This window comes from Caenorhabditis briggsae (assembly GCF_000004555.2).
Source record: "Caenorhabditis briggsae complete genome, chrIII, whole genome shotgun sequence".
Taxonomy (NCBI): Eukaryota; Metazoa; Nematoda; class Chromadorea; order Rhabditida; family Rhabditidae; genus Caenorhabditis; species Caenorhabditis briggsae.
The window spans coordinates 251,056-271,820 of NC_013490.2; the positions used below are offsets into that span (position 1 = coordinate 251,056).

Consider the following 20,765-nt stretch of genomic DNA (forward strand, 5'->3'; position numbering starts at 1 on the left):
CATTGTCTTTTCTCTTTTTCTACCTTCGTCTAGTTTTTTTTCAAATAAATGTTCTGTATATCTCTATTTTTCCAGATATTTGAAAAATAACATAATCCTCTGTTCTATAAGATCACTTCTTTATAAATCATTCAAATTTAGGTACCGAATTCGAATATCAGATCGAGATCTCTTCTCGATACGAAGTTATGGACAAAAGCCTGAAACCGAATTTTGGCTTAAGTACATGCTTAGAACAATCCTTAATAACTTTGTTCAAATAAGAGATTTGGGCCTGAAATTTTGGGACGTAACTTGAAATTGAATGTAGAACGTTTCTATGACAAAAAATCAAAAAAAGTTTTTTTTGGGATTTCGAAAAAATGCCTTATGTAAGACTTAGCTTTTTTTTCGATCAAAAAAATGTTTGTCAATTTTTTGAGATTTTTTGTTATGAAAACGTTTTACATTCAAATTTAGGTACCGAATTCGAATATCAGATCGAGATCTCTTCTCGATACGAAGTTATGGACAAAAGCCTGAAACCGAATTTTGGCTCAAGTACATGCTTAGAACAATCCTTAATAACTTTCTTCAAATAAGGGGGGCCTGAAACTTTGGAACGTAATTTGAAATTAAATGTAGAACGTTTCTATGACAAAAAATCAAAAAAAGTTTTTTTTTTGGGATTTCGAAAAAATGCCTTATGTAAGACTTAGCTTTTTTTTCGATCAAAAAAATGTTTGTCAATTTTTTGAGATTTTTTGTTATGAAAACGTTTTACATTGTAAAGTCTCACACACTGTTAAGTTTGCGCTCAATTATTACGTTTGAGACATCAAAAATGTTCAAACTGACAAAATGTTGTGATATTATGCTAAAAACTTATCAGTTGACATCTTTATCATATCTTCCACATGAACCGAGATATTTGGGCCCGAAGTTGACGGTTTGGGGAGCGTTCATATTTTGCGGTATGCCCTTCTGAAAATCTCTTTTCAGGGCTCACCAGCTTTTTCGTCCTCACAATTGCCACCATTATCATCCTAAACGGAGCCAATGGAGTCTACCAAAACAGTATCTTCGGTCTCGCATCGGAACTTCCCTTCAAGTATACCAACGCCGTTATCATTGGAAATAATTTGTGCGGAACGTTTGTCACCCTTCTCAGCATGTCCACCAAAGCAATGACTCGCAATATTCTGGACCGCGCATTCGCCTACTTTTCGATCGCCCTGATCACCTTGATCTTCTGCTTCATCTCTTTCCTGGTACTCCAGAAACAAAGATTCTACCAATTCTACAGTAATCGCGCCGAGACACAGCGAGCAAAACATGAGGAATCCGCTGGAAATCAAGGAAAACTGACCACCTACATTGCGACGTTCAAAGAAGCATTTCCAATGCTGATCAATGTATTTTTGGTGTTTTTCGTCACTCTTTCCATTTTTCCAGGAGTCATGATGTATGTGAAGGATGAGAAGAATGGAGGAACTTACGATTTTCCATTGCCACGTAAGTCTAGGATTCGGTGTATTGCAAAACCTGTATTAGAAGGGCCCTAACTTTCAACTTGAAGCCTATTTATCTCGGCTCCTGTGAAAAATATCAAAATACTGTCAACTGATAAAACTTTGCGATTTTATGATAAACAACTTATCAGTTGACAAATTTTTGATAGTTTTCTCAGTAACCGGGATCAAATGACTTAAAATTAAAAGTTAGGAGGGAGCCTTCTAATACAGGTATTACGGCAAGTAACATTAACTTTGCGAAGATTCCAGAGAACTATTTCATGGATGTCACCACTTTTCTTCAATTCAATGTTTTTGCCTTTATCGGATCGATAGTGGCTGGGAGAAAACAATGGGTAAGTCAAACATTTCGATCGTGTCAAATCCGTAGCTTTTGGGAGAGGTTTGAACATGAATACCGTAAACATCAAACGCCCCCAAAACGTCAACTTTGAGTGTGTATGTGTAGTTTTCTGTCTAATATATCAAGAAGTTGTTAACGTTGTTTATTAAAATATTGCAAATATTTTATCAGTTCACACATTTTTGAAATCTCGCATGTGAGGCGAGATAACTGAGATCAAATTTAACAGTGTGGGGGCTCTTCTCTTCCTTAACGTCCATCAACTTTTAGCCGTCCCCTAACAAACTCTGGATTCCCGTCTACCTTCGTCTCCTCTACATTCCATTCTTCGCATTCTGCAACTATCTTCCGGAGACTCGTACCTGGCCAGTGTTCTTCGAATCCACGTGGATTTTCGTCATCGTTGCCGCCTCGATGAGCTTCGGAAGCGGATATTTCTCCGGACTCGCAATGATGTACACCTCGAAGAGTGTGGACCCAATGAGAGCTCAAGTCGCTGGAATGATGGCTGGATTCTTTTTGATTTCTGGAATTGTGTCAGGACTCATTTTTACAATGGTCATCAAAGCTTTCGTCACTGCATAGAGTTAATTTCTAGATGATAATTATATTTATTACAAATACAAGTTGTCTCAATTTTTTATTCACATTCCTCTTGTGTAAACCATTTTTTTTGTTTAATCAAATACCCTATTTTTAACTTCTAGATATACATTTTGGAATTTCCGGTCCTGTTTTTCCCAAATCGTGACTAGACCCGTTTTGATCTACTCTGGCGCCAAAAATTTAACTATTGAATTTTCCCATATTTTATCTTTTTCTTCCTCTTTTTTTTTAATTTTCAGAGAATAAGATTATAAAGGAAAAGATTGGGAATCACAAAAAAAGTTATAAACATTACCCTTTATGTTTTGTAATCGGTTAAATTTGTTCCGAAATCTCGGGCCATGCCGAAAAAGGTCGGTAAAACTTTTTCTGAAATGTTTTTGTTAGATTCACTCAGTAGATCAAACTTGGTCTCTAGGACTTTCCTTCTGGGTAACTTCCCTCCTAAGAAACGGGATGCAAAAAAAACAGACCCTACTCCATTTATTGATTTTTCTTGTCTATCCCTACCATCCCCTATTAACCTTCCGTTGGTTAAGAAGAAGACGAAGGCGGAGCCTCTCTCCCGATTTTTCGAAAATTGTAGACTTTCTTCTCCATCTCCTAAGCAATTGGTTTGAAAAATTCTGTAGACTTTGAGCTTTTGAAAAACGAAGTAAGATATATTTGATTTGTTTGGGAAGTTTTCTCATGTATAAAATAAAAAAAGAAAACAATTTTTAGTTTCACTAGTTTTGTGGGAAAATTCTTTTGAACGGAAAATGAGTCTTCAAGTCATTGCTGATATAGGCTATTTTTAAACTATTCTAGCTCCAAGTGTCTTTTTCGTGTGGACACTTACAAAAGTTCCCCCTTTTTTTTCAAAAATCCATTTTAAATTGAAAAAAAATAATTGAAGTTCAAACTTTCAAAATTTTCAATGGTAGATCAAATTCGGTCTCTACGATTTTCCTTCTGGGTAACTTCCCTCCTGGGAAACAGGATGACACACAAAGAAAAAGAAGACAGACCCCCGCCATTTATTGATTATAAGAGCGATATCTAATTTTCCCGTTTATAATTTTTCCCATTTCGCATCACATTTTTTTCTAAAGCGCTAAAAAATTCATTTGATCTACTCTAGTCCGCCAAATATTATATTATCGATCTTGATCCTCTTTCCCTTTTTTTCTTTTTTTCTTGCTTTTTTCCTAGGCAAATTTTTTAGACAAAAATCTTTGATCCCTCTTCTTGTTTCTTCTCTATGAAATTACTGAAAGTTTTAATGAAAGTTGAAACTTCAAGTTTAAGAACAATAATTTTCAGGGTAATCCATTGATGGGCCCTGAGCGTGTCACGAGTACAGTCTTGTCAACCTCAACCGTCGCTATTCCAGCTAATCACGATTGGTGAGCCAGTTCTTATCTTCACGTATTAATAGAACAATTCCAGGTCTTCAATCGTCGTCCACCGAACCTTCTTAGCAGCAAGCCATTGCTGATATAGGCTATTTTTAAACTATTCTAGCTCCAAGTGTCTTTTTCAGTGAGATTTTTTGTTATGAAAACGTTTTACATTCAAATTTAGGTACCGAATTCGAATATCAGATCGAGATCTCTTCTCGATACGAAGTTATGGACAAAAGCCTGAAACCGAATTTTGGCTTAAGTACATGCTTAGAACAATCCTTAATAACTTTGTTCAAATAAGAGATTTGGGCCTGAAATTTTGGGACGTAACTTGAAATTGAATGTAGAACGTTTCTATGACAAAAAAATCAAAAAAAGTTTTTTTTTGGGATTTCGAAAAAATGCCTTATGTAAGACTTAGCTTTTTTTTCGATCAAAAAAATGTTTGTCAATTTTTTGAGATTTTTTGTTATGAAAACGTTTTACATTCAAATTTAGGTACCGAATTCAAATATCAGATCGAGATCTCTTCTCGATACGAAGCTATGGACAAAAGCCTGAAACCGAATTTTGGCTTAAGTACATGTTCAAAAATTTTTAGTTCCCCTTAAATTTTTAGTTCCCCAATTACCAAAATTTCATGCCGAAATCTCTCTCTAGATTTAAAATTTAATTTAAAACATTTTCATTGCAAACAATTGAGAAAAAAATTTTTGGGATTAGCTTTTTTGCGAAAATCCAAAAAAAATTTCATGAACATTTTTGCATTTTTGAAAATTTTCGCAAGCAACCTAATTTTAACCTAACAACTAACTTAATAACTGGCAACCTGACAACTAACAAGCAGTGTTTGTTTTTTCCTATCACTGGCCGTTTTCGAGAGAAAGTTTTTTTTTTCAATTTTCCGAATCACTTCGCAATCACAGCGAAGCTTCAAAACAACACATTGCAGTCTGGACCCCATTTATTGGGTTCCAGACCGCCCCGTTCGAAACTTTTATTAATAGAATAGTAATTAAAATTAGTTAACGAACTGAGATTATATATATAGAAACATAAAAGACGGAGAGAAGAACAAAGAAGAAATAAACGAAATAACATTAAGAACATTCAATTAGCTATTCTCATCTCTCCATCCACATCCAGATGTGCTTCTTCTTCATCTTCAAGTCCTTCGGAACTCCTTGAATTGATTGGCTTTCTGAAATTAGAGAATTGTCAAATATATCACCATATAATGACTTACCAACTGCTGAAAGAACAATTCCAGCGATTTCCATGTTCCGCCCAGTTGCCGATTCTTTCCGGACTCTTTGCTGATCCATTCTCTGGAAACAAGAAAAAATATAAAGTCGATGTTATCAATAATTTGTTATATTTTCACCGATAGTGATTATTTTTATGATAATTTCTTTTTTTTTAATTTCATAAATTTAGAAGTGGTCAATGGTAAAGCCTTTCACTGCTTCATTTTGAGCTAGAAATCATGGTCATCGGCTGGGCCTAAGATAGATTAAGAGAAGTTTCTAAGAGAGAAAGAAAGACAACAACAACCTCATCAACTACTTTGAACTAGTGGTCGGGTGTAGGGAAACCGAAGCTCCGTCTACGAACGTTACGTGGTTCAAAGGTGACTTCCTTGGTCATTGGCTGGGCCTAAGATAGATTAAGAGAAGTTTCTAAGAGAGAAAGAAAGACAACAACAACCTCATCAACTACTTTGAACTGAACAAAGGGGACTTCCTAGGTCATCGGATGGGCGTAGGATAGGTTATGAGAAGTTTCTAACAGAGTGAAAAGAAAAAAGAAAAAATAAACCATATTAAAAACATTTAATTATCTATTCTCCACACTCCATCCACATCCAGATCTCGATCTTCTTTTCCAGATCCTTTGGAACTCCTCAAATCGGAATGCTTTCTGAAATGATAAAATTTGCAAATATAGCGCCATATATTGCCTTACCGATTGATGAAAGACACACTCCAGTGATTTCCATTTTCCTCCCGCTCGTCGATCAATTAGTTTTCGGGCTCTCTTTTGCTGTTCCATTCTCTGGAAAAAAAAAATATAAAATCGATGTTATTAATTTAGTTTCTATCTACTAGGGCCCAATGTCGAAGGGCACATCAAAAAAAGGCAGATCTAGTTATTAGGGTACATGGTATTTCTTGGCGACGGATGAAAAAAACCAAAAAAAAAAAAACGTTTCACAGACTGTTTCTCTTTTTGACCACTCTGTTTCGATGTACCGTTGGCTCCTGGGCCACTACACAAGTGTTTATGAAACCAAAAATTAGACTTTTTTCTTGAATTTTTTTTCATTTTCAAAACACTCTTTCGTTTTTAAATGCTTTCTTGGAAAAAGAGAAAAGTTGAAGGCTTATTTCTAGAGAAAATTTTTTACTCTTTCACTTTGTTTGAGTTTTTTCCATTTTGAAACAATCGAGCTATTTGAAATATTTTCGGGTCCTCAAAACTACCGTACTTCTTATAATAGAAACCCATCCGAACCGTCATCTTTGAGCTCACATATCTCGATTATTGTGCAAGATATCAAAAATTGGTCAACAGATAAAACGTTTGCGATGTTATGATAAACATTTTATCAGTTAACAACTTTTTTTTTCTTTCACAGGAATCGAAAAAAATTGACTCAAAGTTAAAAGTAAGGGTGCCCTTCTATGTATTAAGAAGTTATACGGTAGTCATTTCTCAATTGGAATTTTGAAATTTTGAGAATCTTTTTCATCCAGGACTGCGAAACCAACTCACCTTGGAATCTGGAGCCTGCAGAGCTGATGGCTCATCGACGGAGCAGTGGCGGTCCAAGCCTTTGGGGATGGGGTCGCTCCGGAAACGGATGCCGGGATGACAGTAGCTTCTGGGCTGAGAATGTTTGATTATGATTTCCATTTTAACACTATGATTTACCATTGATCTTTGATCTTGCGACCAGGAGCACTTAAATTGGTCCAAGCTGCTAAGAAGGTTCGGTGGACGACGATTGAAGACCTGGAATTGTTCTATTAATACGTGAAGATAAGAACTGGCTCACCAATCGTGATTAGCTGGAATAGCGACGGTTGAGGTTGACAAGACTGTACTCGTGACACGCTCAGGGCCCATCAATGGATTACCCTGAAAATTATTGTTCTTAAACTTGAAGTTTCAACTTTCATTAAAACTTTCAGTAATTTCATAGAGAAGAAACAAGAAGAGGGATCAAAGATTTTTGTCTAAAAAATTTGCCTAGGAAAAAAGCAAGAAAAAAAGAAAAAAAGGGAAAGAGGATCAAGATCGATAATATAATATTTGGCGGACTAGAGTAGATCAAATGAATTTTTTAGCGCTTTAGAAAAAAATGTGATGCGAAATGGGAAAAATTATAAACGGGGAAAATTGGATATCGCTCTTATAATCAATAAATGGCGGGGGTCTGTCTTCTTTTTCTTTGTGTGTCATCCTGTTTCCCAGGAGGGAAGTTACCCAGAAGGAAAATCGTAGAGACCGAATTTGATCTACCATTGAAAATTTTGAAAGTTTGAACTGATCAAAGATTTTTGTCTAAAAATTTGCCTAGGAAAAAAGCAAGAAAAAAAGAAAAAAGGGAAAGAGGATCAAGATCGATAATATAATATTTGGCGGACTAGAGTAGATCAAATGAATTTTTTAGTGCTTTAGAAAAAAAATGTGATGCGAAATGGGAAAAATTATAAACGGGGAAAATTGGATATCGGGAAAATTGGATAAATTTTGAAAGTTTGAACTGATCAAAGATTTTTGTCTAAAAATTTGCCTAGGAAAAAAGCAAGAAAAAAAGAAAAAAGGGAAAGAGGATCAAGATCGATAATATAATATTTGGCGGACTAGAGTAGATCAAATGAATTTTTTAGTGCTTTAGAAAAAAAATGTGATGCGAAATGGGAAAAATTATAAACGGGGAAAATTGGATATCGGGAAAATTGGATAAATTTTGAAAGTTTGAACTGATCAAAGATTTTTGTCTAAAAATTTGCCTAGGAAAAAAGCAAGAAAAAAAGAAAAAAAGGGAAAGAGGATCAAGATCGATAATATAATATTTGGCGGACTAGAGTAGATCAAATGAATTTTTTAGTGCTTTAGAAAAAAAATGTGATGCGAAATGGGAAAAATTATAAACGGGGAAAATTGGATATCGGGAAAATTGGATAAATTTTGAAAGTTTGAACTGATCAAAGATTTTTGTCTAAAAATTTGCCTAGGAAAAAAGCAAGAAAAAAAGAAAAAAGGGAAAGAGGATCAAGATCGATAATATAATATTTGGCGGACTAGAGTAGATCAAATGAATTTTTTAGCGCTTTAGAAAAAAATGTGATGCGAAATGGGAAAAATTATAAACGGGGAAAATTAGATATCGCTCTTATAATCAATAAATGGCGGGGGTCTGTCTTCTTTTTCTTTGTGTGTCATCCTGTTTCCCAGGAGGGAAGTTACCCAGAAGGAAAATCGTAGAGACCGAATTTGATCTACCATTGAAAATTTTGAAAGTTTGAACTTCAATTATTTTTTTTCAATTTAAAATGGATTTTTGAAAAAAAAGGGGGAACTTTTGTAAGTGTCCACACGAAAAAGACACTTGGAGCTAGAATAGTTTAAAAATAGCCTATATCAGCAATGACTTGAAGACTCATTTTCCGTTCAAAAGAATTTTCCCACAAAACTAGTGAAACTAAAAATTGTTTTCTTTTTTTATTTTATACATGAGAAAACTTCCCAAACAAATCAAATATATCTTACTTCATTTTTCAAAAGCTCAAAGTCTACAGAATTTTTCAAACGAATTGTTTAGGAGATGGAGAAGAAAGTACAAAAATTTTCGAAAAATCGGGAGAGAGGCTCCGCCTTCGTCTTCTTCTTAACCAACGGAAGGTTAATAGGGGATGGTAGGGATAGACAAGAAAAATCAATAAATGGAGTAGGGTCTGTTTTTTTTGCATCCCGTTTCTTAGGAGGGAAGTTACCCAGAAGGAAAGTCCTAGAGACCAAGTTTGATCTACTGAGTGAATCTAACAAAAACATTTCAGAAAAAGTTTTACCGACCTTTTTCGGCATGGCCCGAGATTTCGGAACAAATTTAACCGATTACAAAACATAAAGGGTAATGTTTATAACTTTTTTTGTGATTCCCAATCTTTTCCTTTATAATCTTATTCTCTGAAAATTAAAAAAAAAGAGGAAGAAAAAGATAAAATATGGGAAAATTCAATAGTTAAATTTTTGGCGCCAGAGTAGATCAAAACGGGTCTAGTCACGATTTGGGAAAAACAGGACCGAAATTCCAAAATGTATATCTAGAAGTTAAAAATAGGGTATTTGATTAAACAAAAAAAATGGTTTACACAAGAGGAATGTGAATAAAAAATTGAGACAACTTGTATTTGTAATAAATATAATTATCATCTAGAAATTAACTCTATGCAGTGACGAAAGCTTTGATGACCATTGTAAAAATGAGTCCTGACACAATTCCAGAAATCAAAAAGAATCCAGCCATCATTCCAGCGACTTGAGCTCTCATTGGGTCCACACTCTTCGAGGTGTACATCATTGCGAGTCCGGAGAAATATCCGCTTCCGAAGCTCATCGAGGCGGCAACGATGACGAAAATCCACGTGGATTCGAAGAACACTGGCCAGGTACGAGTCTCCGGAAGATAGTTGCAGAATGCGAAGAATGGAATGTAGAGGAGACGAAGGTAGACGGGAATCCAGAGTTTGTTAGGGGACGGCTAAAAGTTGATGGACGTTAAGGAAGAGAAGAGCCCCCACACTGTTAAATTTGATCTCAGTTATCTCGCCTCACATGCGAGATTTCAAAAATGTGTGAACTGATAAAATATTTGCAATATTTTAATAAACAACGTTAACAACTTCTTGATATATTAGACAGAAAACTACACATACACACTCAAAGTTGACGTTTTGGGGGCGTTTGATGTTTACGGTATTCATGTTCAAACCTCTCCCAAAAGCTACGGATTTGACACGATCGAAATGTTTGACTTACCCATTGTTTTCTCCCAGCCACTATCGATCCGATAAAGGCAAAAACATTGAATTGAAGAAAAGTGGTGACATCCATGAAATAGTTCTCTGGAATCTTCGCAAAGTTAATGTTACTTGCCGTAATACCTGTATTAGAAGGCTCCCTCCTAACTTTTAATTTTAAGTCATTTGATCCCGGTTACTGAGAAAACTATCAAAAATTTGTCAACTGATAAGTTGTTTATCATAAAATCGCAAAGTTTTATCAGTTGACAGTATTTTGAATTTTTCACAGGAGCCGAGATAAATAGGCTTCAAGTTGAAAGTTAGGGCCCTTCTAATACAGGTTTTGCAATACACCGAATCCTAGACTTACGTGGCAATGGAAAATCGTAAGTTCCTCCATTCTTCTCATCCTTCACATACATCATGACTCCTGGAAAAATGGAAAGAGTGACGAAAAACACCAAAAATACATTGATCAGCATTGGAAATGCTTCTTTGAACGTCGCAATGTAGGTGGTCAGTTTTCCTTGATTTCCAGCGGATTCCTCATGTTTTGCTCGCTGTGTCTCGGCGCGATTACTGTAGAATTGGTAGAATCTTTGTTTCTGGAGTACCAGGAAAGAGATGAAGCAGAAGATCAAGGTGATCAGGGCGATCGAAAAGTAGGCGAATGCGCGGTCCAGAATATTGCGAGTCATTGCTTTGGTGGACATGCTGAGAAGGGTGACAAACGTTCCGCACAAATTATTTCCAATGATAACGGCGTTGGTATACTTGAAGGGAAGTTCCGATGCGAGACCGAAGATACTGTTTTGGTAGACTCCATTGGCTCCGTTTAGGATGATAATGGTGGCAATTGTGAGGACGAAAAAGCTGGTGAGCCCTGAAAAGAGATTTTCAGAAGGGCATACCGCAAAATATGAACGCTCCCCAAACCGTCAACTTCGGGCCCAAATATCTCGGTTCATGTGGAAGATATGATAAAGATGTCAACTGATAAGTTTTTAGCATAATATCACAACATTTTGTCAGTTTGAACATTTTTGATGTCTCAAACGTAATAATTGAGCGCAAACTTAACAGTGTGTGAGACTTTACAGGTGTCACTCTATTACAGGTTTTCCGGTAATTCAAACTGTTTTCGAAACCTGTTGATATCAGACTTAAACAAATAATAGAAGGCAGATAAAAAACTTACAAGTTTGCGTCTCCACATAAATGAAAGCCATAGTGGTGATAACACAGACAGCCACAATAGACAGACCAACGGTGATACGGCCAGTGAGACCGCCTCTGGAAACTTGAATAATTGTTGAGCCTGAATAAGAAATGTTTATGTTCAGAATAAAATTTTGTCAATAGCTTGAGAAAGAAAAAATATTCTGGTTTCAAAATTGGACACACAGCTTAAAATTAGATGTATAACATTTTCATAAGAAAAAATCGAGAACATTTTTTTTTGAGATTTAAGAAATCCTTATGTTCCTTTATTTATGGAGTAAATAAAATTTTTAAAACGCGAAAAGTTGATTCCAGAATTTTACAGGTTATAGCCTTAATAAGATTTTTTAACCAAAAAATTAAAAATTCAGAAAAACAACCTTTGGTATCAGAATTTCGTAACCTTCGTCCTAAAGACGTTCTACGTTAGACAAATAGGCTGAACTTTTAAGACACATTCTCTGAGAGAATTGAGATCGGGTCAACAGGCGATGGCAATGGAAAAAATCAAAATGGTCGTAGGAGTCTGATATTGTGTGTGGTGGGTATAGGGGTTACTCTATGAATTTTGACCATAGTCTTCATTTTCATTTTTTGACCAAAGTTGGTTTCCAAAATACCCCTTTTGAGGCACCCCTAATTTTTTATGGCATTATGGTATTATAGTATAAGCAGGTCCAAAGTATCAAATTATCAAAGTTTGGTTCAGTAAACACAGGCAGATTTTTGAGAAATTTCCAAAAAAAGTGAAAAAAAAGGCAAAAAAGTGGAATTTTCTCTACTTCAGGGTTACCGTAGAAAATTGGTCCCAACACAAAAAATGGTCATAATAGTACCAGAAACTCAAATCTGAAACATTTGAATCGATATCATTATTTTGAACAAAAAAAAATTTTCGGGGTTACGGTATCTCAGCGCGCCCAGAAGAGGGCGTGGCCTATGGGTACTATGGTCAAAAATTTTAGAGTAGCCCCTATACCCACCACACACAATATCAGACTCCTAGGACCATTTTGATTTTTTCCATTGCCATGGTGTTTTCGAGTTTCTGAGAGATTGTGTCTTAAATCCGTTTTGAAAATCTAAGAATCTCTTACTTGACAACAATGAAGATATTCAGGAGGTTGAGAAGAAGGTTCGGAACTTGGGAGGCGATAGTTTGGAAGCTCTGGAAGTTAGATGAGTAGACTGTTGGATCCCCAGTCACGGCTCCGGTTTCCAAATTGATAGTTGAGTTGGCGAGCATTTTGTAGGATTCGAAATACTGGAAGTTGAAATTTTTTTCGAAAATCACGAAATTCAGAAAAGGACTCACATCGTAAGAAATAGTTATCAGCATGTTCCAAGGCATCAGAACTCCGATTCCGTGGAGACAGATGATCGAGAAAACCAGGTTACGATTGTCTTCTGGAGCAGTTTCTTCAATTTTAGCAGCTTCGACATTTTGCGACTTGTTGAGTGGCTGAAGTTCAACACCTGGTGACATTTTTTAACCTGGAAAATTAAGATTAGAAACCTTATTTAAATGAAATGTTTGAAATTTTTATCAAAATTTTAGAGAACAAAATTCATTTTCAATGATGAAACCAGCCAAAATTTTCAGTGACAAAAAATGCCTGATCAATCTACATCGACTTCTCTTCTAAAGGTTATTTTTGAAACGCAATAAATCAAAGCGAAAAATGCCAAATGTATTGATCTCGCCATCGTTTCGTTTTCAGACTTATCACCATTTTTTTTGTCTTATCAGTTAAAATGCAAAATAATTCCGTTTCCTTTTCCCCAGCTCGATGACACTTTGATACTCTGGGGTTTCATGCTATTTAAAAGATCATAGTTGTTTGAAACTTCTGATTATTTTTTAAATTCTATTTGAAAAATATGCACATAGTTTTCTCGATTTTTCTGCTCGTTTTGAGTTTTGATACACTGTCAGCAGCTGTTGTATGTCCGGGAGAGGCTACCTTGGGTCCCAGTGGAAAGTTGTGAGTTTATTGGAAAGGAGACATCTGGACACACAGATAGATTCTTTTGCCTACCGTAGTAGTTTTTTTGCCTACCAATAGAACGGCACCCTTACTTTTAACTTTGAGTCAATTTATCTCGGTTCCATCAAAGATATCGATAAGTTTTTAACCAAAAAAATGTTATAGATAAACATTTTATTAGTTCACAACTTTTTGATATCTTTTACAGGAAGTGAGATATACAGTGAGTTTCACATTTATACGGTCACCCTAATTTTGGAGTATAACAGAATAACCGATGGAAACACGTATTCGGTGACTAAAAAATCGGATTCAGGACCTCAAATTACATATCCTTGATAGTTTTCATATTGATACCAACAAAACTGGCAAGATTAGGCCACCTTGACTGGAAAATGGCTCTCTGCAAGCGTTTCATATTTATACGGTCACCTCCAGAAAAACAAGAAAAAGAGACAATTTAATGTTTGGTGGCAGCACCATACGAATTGATAACATTAAAAGTACGATTTGGCATAGATTGAAGAGGAATTGGGATGTACTGGTTGTCCTGAACTGATCTCCTGCTCCGAATCGGATCATTCGGCAACGATTGCACTCCTGAGCACCCCGCATTCCAAAATGGCTAGTATTCGTTCAAATTGAATTTATTTTCATCCTAACATATTTTTCGTGAAAAATCAAATGTTTCGGATTCTCAAATTTGGTCTACCTTCGGTGAAGGCAGTCTTTTGGTGTGTTGTGCTTTCTCTGGGGCTAGATAACTCAAGATGGCGTTTGCCCCATGAACTATGAACTCCGGAGATTATAAAAAAGTGTTCGAGGGATCTGTCCTTCATTTCTGTTGTCGATTCCATCACCATAAGATCATTTCCCAGTAGGAGAAGTCCTTCCGTCGGATCAGCTGATCCATTTAGCATGATTCCGACCCTAAAAAATCAAAGTTTCGCTATGGCTAGTCATGTTTCTGAATCGGAATTTTATAGAAAACATGTCAGGTAAGTATTTACCACCATTGCACAAAGTACAGAACCTGCCGGGTGCTCAGGAGTGCAATCGTTGCCGAATGATCCGATTCGGAGCAGGAGATCAGTTCAGGACAACCAGTACATCCCAATTCCTCTTCAATCTATGCCAAATCGTACTTTTGATGTTATCAATTCGTATGGTGCTGCCACCAAACATTAAATTGTCTCTTTTTCTTGTTTTTCTGGAGGTGACCGTATAAATATGAAACGCTTGCAGAGAGCCATTTTCCAGTCAAGGTGGCCTAATCTTGCCAGTTTTGTTGGTATCAATATGAAAACTATCAAGGATATGTAATTTGAGGTCCTGAATCCGATTTTTTAGTCACCGAATACGTGTTTCCATCGGTTATTCTGTTATACTCCAAAATTAGGGTGACCGTATAAATGTGAAACGCACTGTATGGGCTCGAAGTGAAAGTATAGGATGCGCTTCTATTAGAGCATTTCCGATGTCTTAAAAAATTGGGGATTTCAGGTATGAAATTAGAATTCAACATATTTTCGAAAACATTTTCAGTTGCTATGTGGTCCACAAAGGTGCCATGAGTTTCCATGATGCTGAAAAAGCGTGCTACGATTTTGGCGGTTATCATCTGGCCACCGTTCCAAACATGATTGATAACCGATATTTATACAGTAAACCCCATATTTAAATAAATTCCAAGGCAGTTACTTTCAGATCTCTCCAGTCACTCGAACATTTGGACTAACTACTACTGGTTGGGACTTACCGATATGACCGCTGATGGATCTTGGGAATGGTTGATGGCACTGATTTGGTTTTTGCAAATTGGGCGCCAGATTCCAGCCAAGGATACTGTGGAGCAATGAGAGCATCAGACGGGCGGTGGATAGCACAGGATTGCGCGAAACCATACCCATTCTATTGTTATGGACGGGCTCAGGGAGCACCTACAGATCTACCAAGTCGTTAGTCGTGATTTTTTGAAAAATTTGAATTTCCGATTTTCCAGCACCAAGGACCACAATCCGGCCAACTAGAAAAGAGGAGAATATGATCAAATTTATGGCTGATGCTGAGTCAGTAGGCAACCCAAATATTGATCCAAATGCACTCGCTTTCTACAACAAGGTAAATAAGCTCCGCCCACATTTCTTCATATGGTATTTCAGGAGCGAGAATTCATCCGTGCCGTTACAGACGGCCTGTTTGCAAATCCATCGAGTAATGGGAATGTTTGCACATTCTATATGAGTGTGTCATTCTATGGATACAGTTAGTAAAAAAAATTTTAAATAGGAGTCTCAGAAATTTTCAGCCAAATACGACCAGCAATTTGACCATAGCGCTGCCTGGAGCCAGCATCAATTCGATAACCTGTTGGAGTCGAATGTTTGGGATCAAGGGCATACTGATCCAGCGTATAATATTACTGAGTGAGACTTGGAGCGTTTTTTCTTCTAAAATTCCAATGCAATTTCAGCGCTATCACAGGGGCACAGCGTTTCCAATGGTCTCCATCAATGGATGATATTGGTTACACTACGCTGGTCTTCTTGACAGCTAGAAGGGATTTCACAAATATTCCATCACTTTTTAATCCGTTCCCAAAGTTTGACGAGCTTGTTGTGGTTTCGCTGAATGGTGAGTTCCAGGATGGCATTGTCCTGAAATAATCCTGTTTTAAAACTTGGAATTTTCAAAATACGGAATTTCCGAATTTCCTGGACATTCTGAATCATCTGTAACTTTTGAATTTTATTCTAAATCACTTGGAATTTTTGAATTTCCGACTTCCCATGTTTTAAAGCTTTAAAGGAGGCGAGACAGCAAAAATTTCGGGGGACAGTTCGGGGGACGAAATCGCGCCGCGCTTATGTAGATCGATCGTCAGGCGCCTTCGCGCTCCCGTAGCTCAGCCGGTAGCGGCGCTGTACCCCTGAGCTGCATGTCATGAGTTCAACCTCTCATGAGGGTTCTCTATGCAAAATATCAGGAAAACTTTTTTTTGGTGTCTGGCCTCCTTTAATAAATTTTTTAAGGCTCAAACATGCCTGGTATCCCATCTGGAACATCCACAGTTCAAGTCTCCAACGATTTCAGTGACGTTGATATTCAGAAGCTAATTAGCGTTCTTAATTGCCATTGATCCGTTTTTAATTAATTAAATTTCAGAAATATAATTTTTTTCAAATTTGATAAATTAAGCGGAACTTATAAAATATTTACTCAAAAATAGTGTCTAGGAGATCGATTACGGAGTTTTTGAAATACGAAATTATTTTGGAACTTTAAAAGCAAACTGAAAAATAAGGAACCCGAACAAATAGTAAAAAAAGAACTGACAAAATACATACAACGATGATATCGAGAACCGGGACGGTAATTTTTTTAGGAAGGCTAAAGTTTTAAATGACACGACTAGTTGATGGTGTAGCTGTGGTCATGGTGGTGCCTGACGAGGATGTGGATGGGATGACTGTAGTGATTTCGATAGGCGTTGGAAGAGATTCTTTACGGATGGTGGCTGCCGAACGGGTGATTGAAGCGGATCGGGATTTGACCTGGAAATAGAAATTGATAGATAAATTAGATATCGATAATTGAAAAATTTGGCTAAACTTAACTTACCGTAACTCAAAAACAACGCCACCCAAACCGGCAGCTTTGAGCCTATGTATATAGCTCGTTTCCTGTAGAACATACCAAAAAGTGATCAACTAACAAAATGTTTATCATAATATCAAAAACATTTTGTCAGTTGACACATTTTTAATATCTTTTATAGGTTGACATTTTCTTAAATAGGGCTCTTTATGATAAGTCTGGGCTCTTTATGATAAGTGGCCATGAGAACAGGCCCTTCCCTCCACTGACCATAAATAGCCTATTCTTATACGTACCTGCACTAAATTCACAATCTGCCCTTGCGTGGCTGCTGTTTGTGGTCTCTGATGACTTGACAATTCATGAAGACTTGCCCGATGCTCTCTAGCACTTCGAGCTGATCGGAAATTATTCTTGTTCTGATTACTATCCGTGTTTGCATTCGATCTACTCGACATGGGCATCACAAATGACTTTGCGTTTGACGCATTTAGTACCAGCTGAGGTTGAACCGAAGGAGCCGAAAATCCAAACGTCTCAGTATGTTCTGAATGGTCGAATGAGAATCCTTGAGAGTCTGAAGATTCAGAATGCACTTCTGGAGACATGATTTCATCGGGAGTTATATGATCCTCGACGTGATCTCCGAGTTCCAAACGAATTGCGAAATCAGGGTGGGCTGAGCCTCGGGAATTAGTAGGTAGTTGAATATCGTTACGGATCTCATTCCAGTATCCAAAGTGTTTGAGGATGTCATTTTTGCACATTGGGCAGGTACGGTGCTCCAAGAGCCATGGGTCAATGCAAGATTTGTGGTAGACGTGTCTAGAAATCTTAGTTTTAACAGGTTTCTGGTTCTTAAGTAAACTCACTTGCACGGCAATAATCTGATAACATCCTGCAGCTGATATGGATCCAAACACACGGCACAATCCGATTGTAGTTCTTGAGTCATGCCAGGTGAAATAGTCATCGTTGGAATCCGAGTGAGAGCCTTTCTCGCAGCATTGAACAATCTGAAAATCAAAAAAGTTAGAATTCCAATCTTTTCGATGGGCAACAAATAATCAAAGTTCCAACCTATACCTTCTCTGGAGACGGTCCTTGGCATGAGCGTAACGGAATCTTTGAACATAATAAAAAACAAGCCAGGCTAGAGAAATGACCATAAGAATGATAAAAGAAATTGATACGAAAAGCACGGAAGTTTTGGAAAATGAGCGGAGAGCATCAGTCGATTCAGCATTGGTTTCTCCACTGGTGTTCATCGTTGGACCGGAGCTCTGGAAGTTTTCTGTTTCGGTTGAAAATTTTAGAGGAGCTAAATAAATATTGATCTTTATTTTATAGTTGACGGCTTTTCAGTAACTGCTATGATTTTTAAGATATGCGTCTTTAAAGAATGTACTCGTCTTTGCTTCCTCTGGCTATCTTGGTGCCTAATTTTTAATGGAGCATGCCGTAAACAGCGCTAACTTCGAACCCATATATCTCAATTTTTGTAAAAGATAGCGAAAAGTGTTCAACTAACAATCTGTTTATCGTTATGTCACCAATATTTTATCAGTGTACAAAACTTTAATATCTTATACAGGAACCGAGATATATAGGCTCAAAGATTGCGGTTTGTCGTTAGATTGATTACGGCATCTCAAACTCCAGAAATTTTGTAAAAATTTTGGAACTAAAGTTTTAAAAAACAGAAGTTTGAAAGTTCAACAGATTCAACAAGACAGTTTTAAATTGATATAGAATTTTTTTCAGATAGAATAGTGTCTCACTAGCTACTAAATATGAAAAACAAGAGCTCAAGTCAAAAAATTCAGGTTGCCAAGGCAGCTGAATCATCTAGGGAAATTAAGAAGCAGGTTCTGTGAAAATAAATAAAATTTTCTCAAAATAATATATGCCGTTGTTAATAACAACTTGTACCAGTTTTCAGTTTTCAGTCTAGACAAGGATCTCGACATGGGAATTACAGTTTTCTTAAAGCTCCGCCCCTTTTACTCACTGTACTATCCACATTGCACTGTTTTCCGGTCTCACGAACATTGCCAATTTTATCTCCAACATTCAACCAGGAAACCTGAAATCCAGAAAATTAAATTCAGGGATAAAAGTTCTTCAGACATACTCTAGAATTCGGTGGTGCTTGTCCGGCTACAATTAGAATATTTCTAGGTGCTTGTTCGACACGAGTCGGACAGTCTGTGAGACACGAATGACAAAAGTATACACGCTGAGCGTCGTCGAATTTCGTTGCTGAAAATTTTAGAAGTTTAGGTTAAGTTGGTCCTAGATCTTTTGAGTTTCAAAGATTCAAAGGTTGAACCTTTTTCAGGCTGAAAATCTCCGTTTCAGAGGCTTACATCGTTTTCAACAATTCGTAGTTTGTCTTTTAACTCACATTCAGCACAAATATCCGCATAGGCCGGCAGAAAAGTATTATGATTTCCAAACGAGAGTTCAGTTTGAAGAGTGCCGTCGACTTCCTCCGATTCCACACATTTCAACTTTACTTTTAGCTGAAATTTTTGAATAAATGGATTTACCACTAAAACCTGTAATAAGAGGGCTCCCCTAACTTTTAACATTGAGTCTATTTATTTTGGGTCCTGTTAAAAATATCAAAAAGTGACTAACTGAAAAAATGTTTTTGAAATTATGATAAACATTTCGTCAGTTGACAATATTTTGATATCTTTTACAGGAACCGAGATGTAATAGTTGATTTCAAAATTGACTTTGAGGGGGGGGGGGGTAAGGTAAATTCAGCTCATATATTAAAATCCAAACTGGGTGAAAAATTGGAAAAGAAGGAATCTCAATTTTCTTCCGTTGCTCTTCAAAGTTTAAAACAACTTTCTGAACTTTGAGATTTCTTAGAATTGTTAGTGCTCAAAAATGATGTTGAAAAGTTTATAAAACCATTTCAAGGTTAAAATTTTGAAATAAATTTACTCAAAAATGGTCGTCGAACTAATCTAGACTTACATTGCTAATGGCATCGACACTGGACTGCAAGAAGCGCATTAAAAATATAGTGACGAGGAGGGATCGATGTTGCATGGAGGTCGCCCGCGTCCTGGAAATATGAATTGAATTGGTTCGGGGTGATTTTAAATTATAATAAGAAGGGGTTTTGAGAAAGCAGGGTTTGAAGATTGATAACCGGAAAAAAATTCAACCGGAAAAATAAAAATTCAAAAAAAAAAACTTTTCAGAACCAATTCCAATAATTGTTATTTCCTAGACATAAATAAGAGGACAATTTAAAAAAAATGAAAAGGTCTCAAAGACCATTTAGTGATTGCTAGAGAGAGAGAGAAGAGAGATAGAAATGGCCAGAGAGAGCTCAGCCCGTCTTTACTGCCTACACAAACTGATGAGAAATGTGGGGAAAATTAAAGATTAGAAAAAACCACGAGAGCTAAAAAGCGCACAAAAATTAAGTGTGACTTTAGTCTAGGATGGCTCAAAAAATCCGGGTGACGTAGAGGATTTTTTATTCGCCTGGGAGAAATATTGAATTTCAGGTCAAAGTTTTGTTTTGGTTTGTTCTTATGGGACTCCAAAATACCAAACAATCGGGAGGATGTCTAACGGGAAAGATCTTTGAAATTTGATGAATTTTTTTGGAAAATTTGAAAATCTGAAAATCTGGAATTAAAAAAACTTCAAACTCAGAAATTCGAAACATTCTAATCTAGGAAGCTTCAAAATCTGAAAAGCTTCAAATGCAGCCTAAAAATCGAGGAGTTTCCAGAATCTGAAATTTAGAATATTCCAGAAAATTATGAATTTTAAATCGAATAGATCACAAATCATGAAAAGCAGGTGGAAATGAGAAAATTTGGAAACAATTATATTTTTGATTTTCAGTATGAAAAATCTAAAAATAAAATGTGATCAGCTGGGACAATCTGTGCTGATATTTCCAGCCAAATCAAGCTCTAAAAATTCTAAACTTGCCAAATTCTTCCGTCAAAGAATGTTCCCAAAAGTTTTCTCATCTACTACTTTCCCCCCAAAAACTCATAAAATAGAAGCCCATAAAAATTGTCGAAAAAAAAGCC

At 36.5% G+C, this 20,765-nt stretch overlaps 5 protein-coding genes across 5 annotated transcripts; 2 read left to right on the plus strand and 3 right to left on the minus strand.

Annotated features, from left to right (window-relative positions):
- Positions 1-1,151: 1,151 nt before the first annotated feature.
- Positions 1,152-2,442, plus strand: CBG15234 (the record flags this gene model as incomplete). Its single annotated transcript, XM_002642905.2, has 3 exons — positions 1,152-1,494; positions 1,764-1,849; positions 2,128-2,442. The coding sequence occupies 3 exons, from the start codon at positions 1,152-1,154 to the stop codon at positions 2,440-2,442; spliced, it is 744 nt and encodes a 247-aa protein (XP_002642951.2).
- Positions 2,443-5,683: 3,241 nt separating this feature from the next.
- Positions 5,684-6,980, minus strand: CBG26081 (the record flags this gene model as incomplete). The annotated part of the gene is made up of 4 exons (XM_045243283.1): positions 5,684-5,771; positions 6,627-6,740; positions 6,786-6,866; positions 6,910-6,980. The coding sequence occupies 4 exons, from the start codon at positions 6,978-6,980 to the stop codon at positions 5,684-5,686; spliced, it is 354 nt and encodes a 117-aa protein (XP_045099631.1).
- A 2,326-nt stretch (positions 6,981-9,306) lies between these two features.
- CBG15231 lies at positions 9,307-12,590 on the minus strand (the record flags this gene model as incomplete). Its single annotated transcript, XM_002642904.1, has 6 exons — positions 9,307-9,621; positions 9,900-9,985; positions 10,254-10,766; positions 11,082-11,176; positions 12,202-12,368; positions 12,420-12,590. 6 exons carry the CDS (start codon positions 12,588-12,590, stop codon positions 9,307-9,309), a joined length of 1,347 nt encoding a protein of 448 aa, XP_002642950.1.
- Positions 12,591-14,520: 1,930 nt separating this feature from the next.
- On the plus strand, positions 14,521-16,231 carry Cbr-clec-150 (the record flags this gene model as incomplete). Its single annotated transcript, XM_045243284.1, has 9 exons — positions 14,521-14,531; positions 14,638-14,756; positions 14,800-14,899; positions 14,929-15,050; positions 15,095-15,213; positions 15,255-15,357; positions 15,401-15,518; positions 15,566-15,726; positions 16,125-16,231. 9 exons carry the CDS (start codon positions 14,521-14,523, stop codon positions 16,229-16,231), a joined length of 960 nt encoding a protein of 319 aa, XP_045095634.1.
- Positions 16,232-16,490: 259 nt separating this feature from the next.
- CBG15229 lies at positions 16,491-19,758 on the minus strand (the record flags this gene model as incomplete). Its single annotated transcript, XM_002642902.1, has 8 exons — positions 16,491-16,646; positions 16,986-17,514; positions 17,562-17,705; positions 17,776-17,972; positions 18,701-18,775; positions 18,824-18,951; positions 19,097-19,214; positions 19,684-19,758. The coding sequence occupies 8 exons, from the start codon at positions 19,756-19,758 to the stop codon at positions 16,491-16,493; spliced, it is 1,422 nt and encodes a 473-aa protein (XP_002642948.1).
- Positions 19,759-20,765: the final 1,007 nt, after the last annotated feature.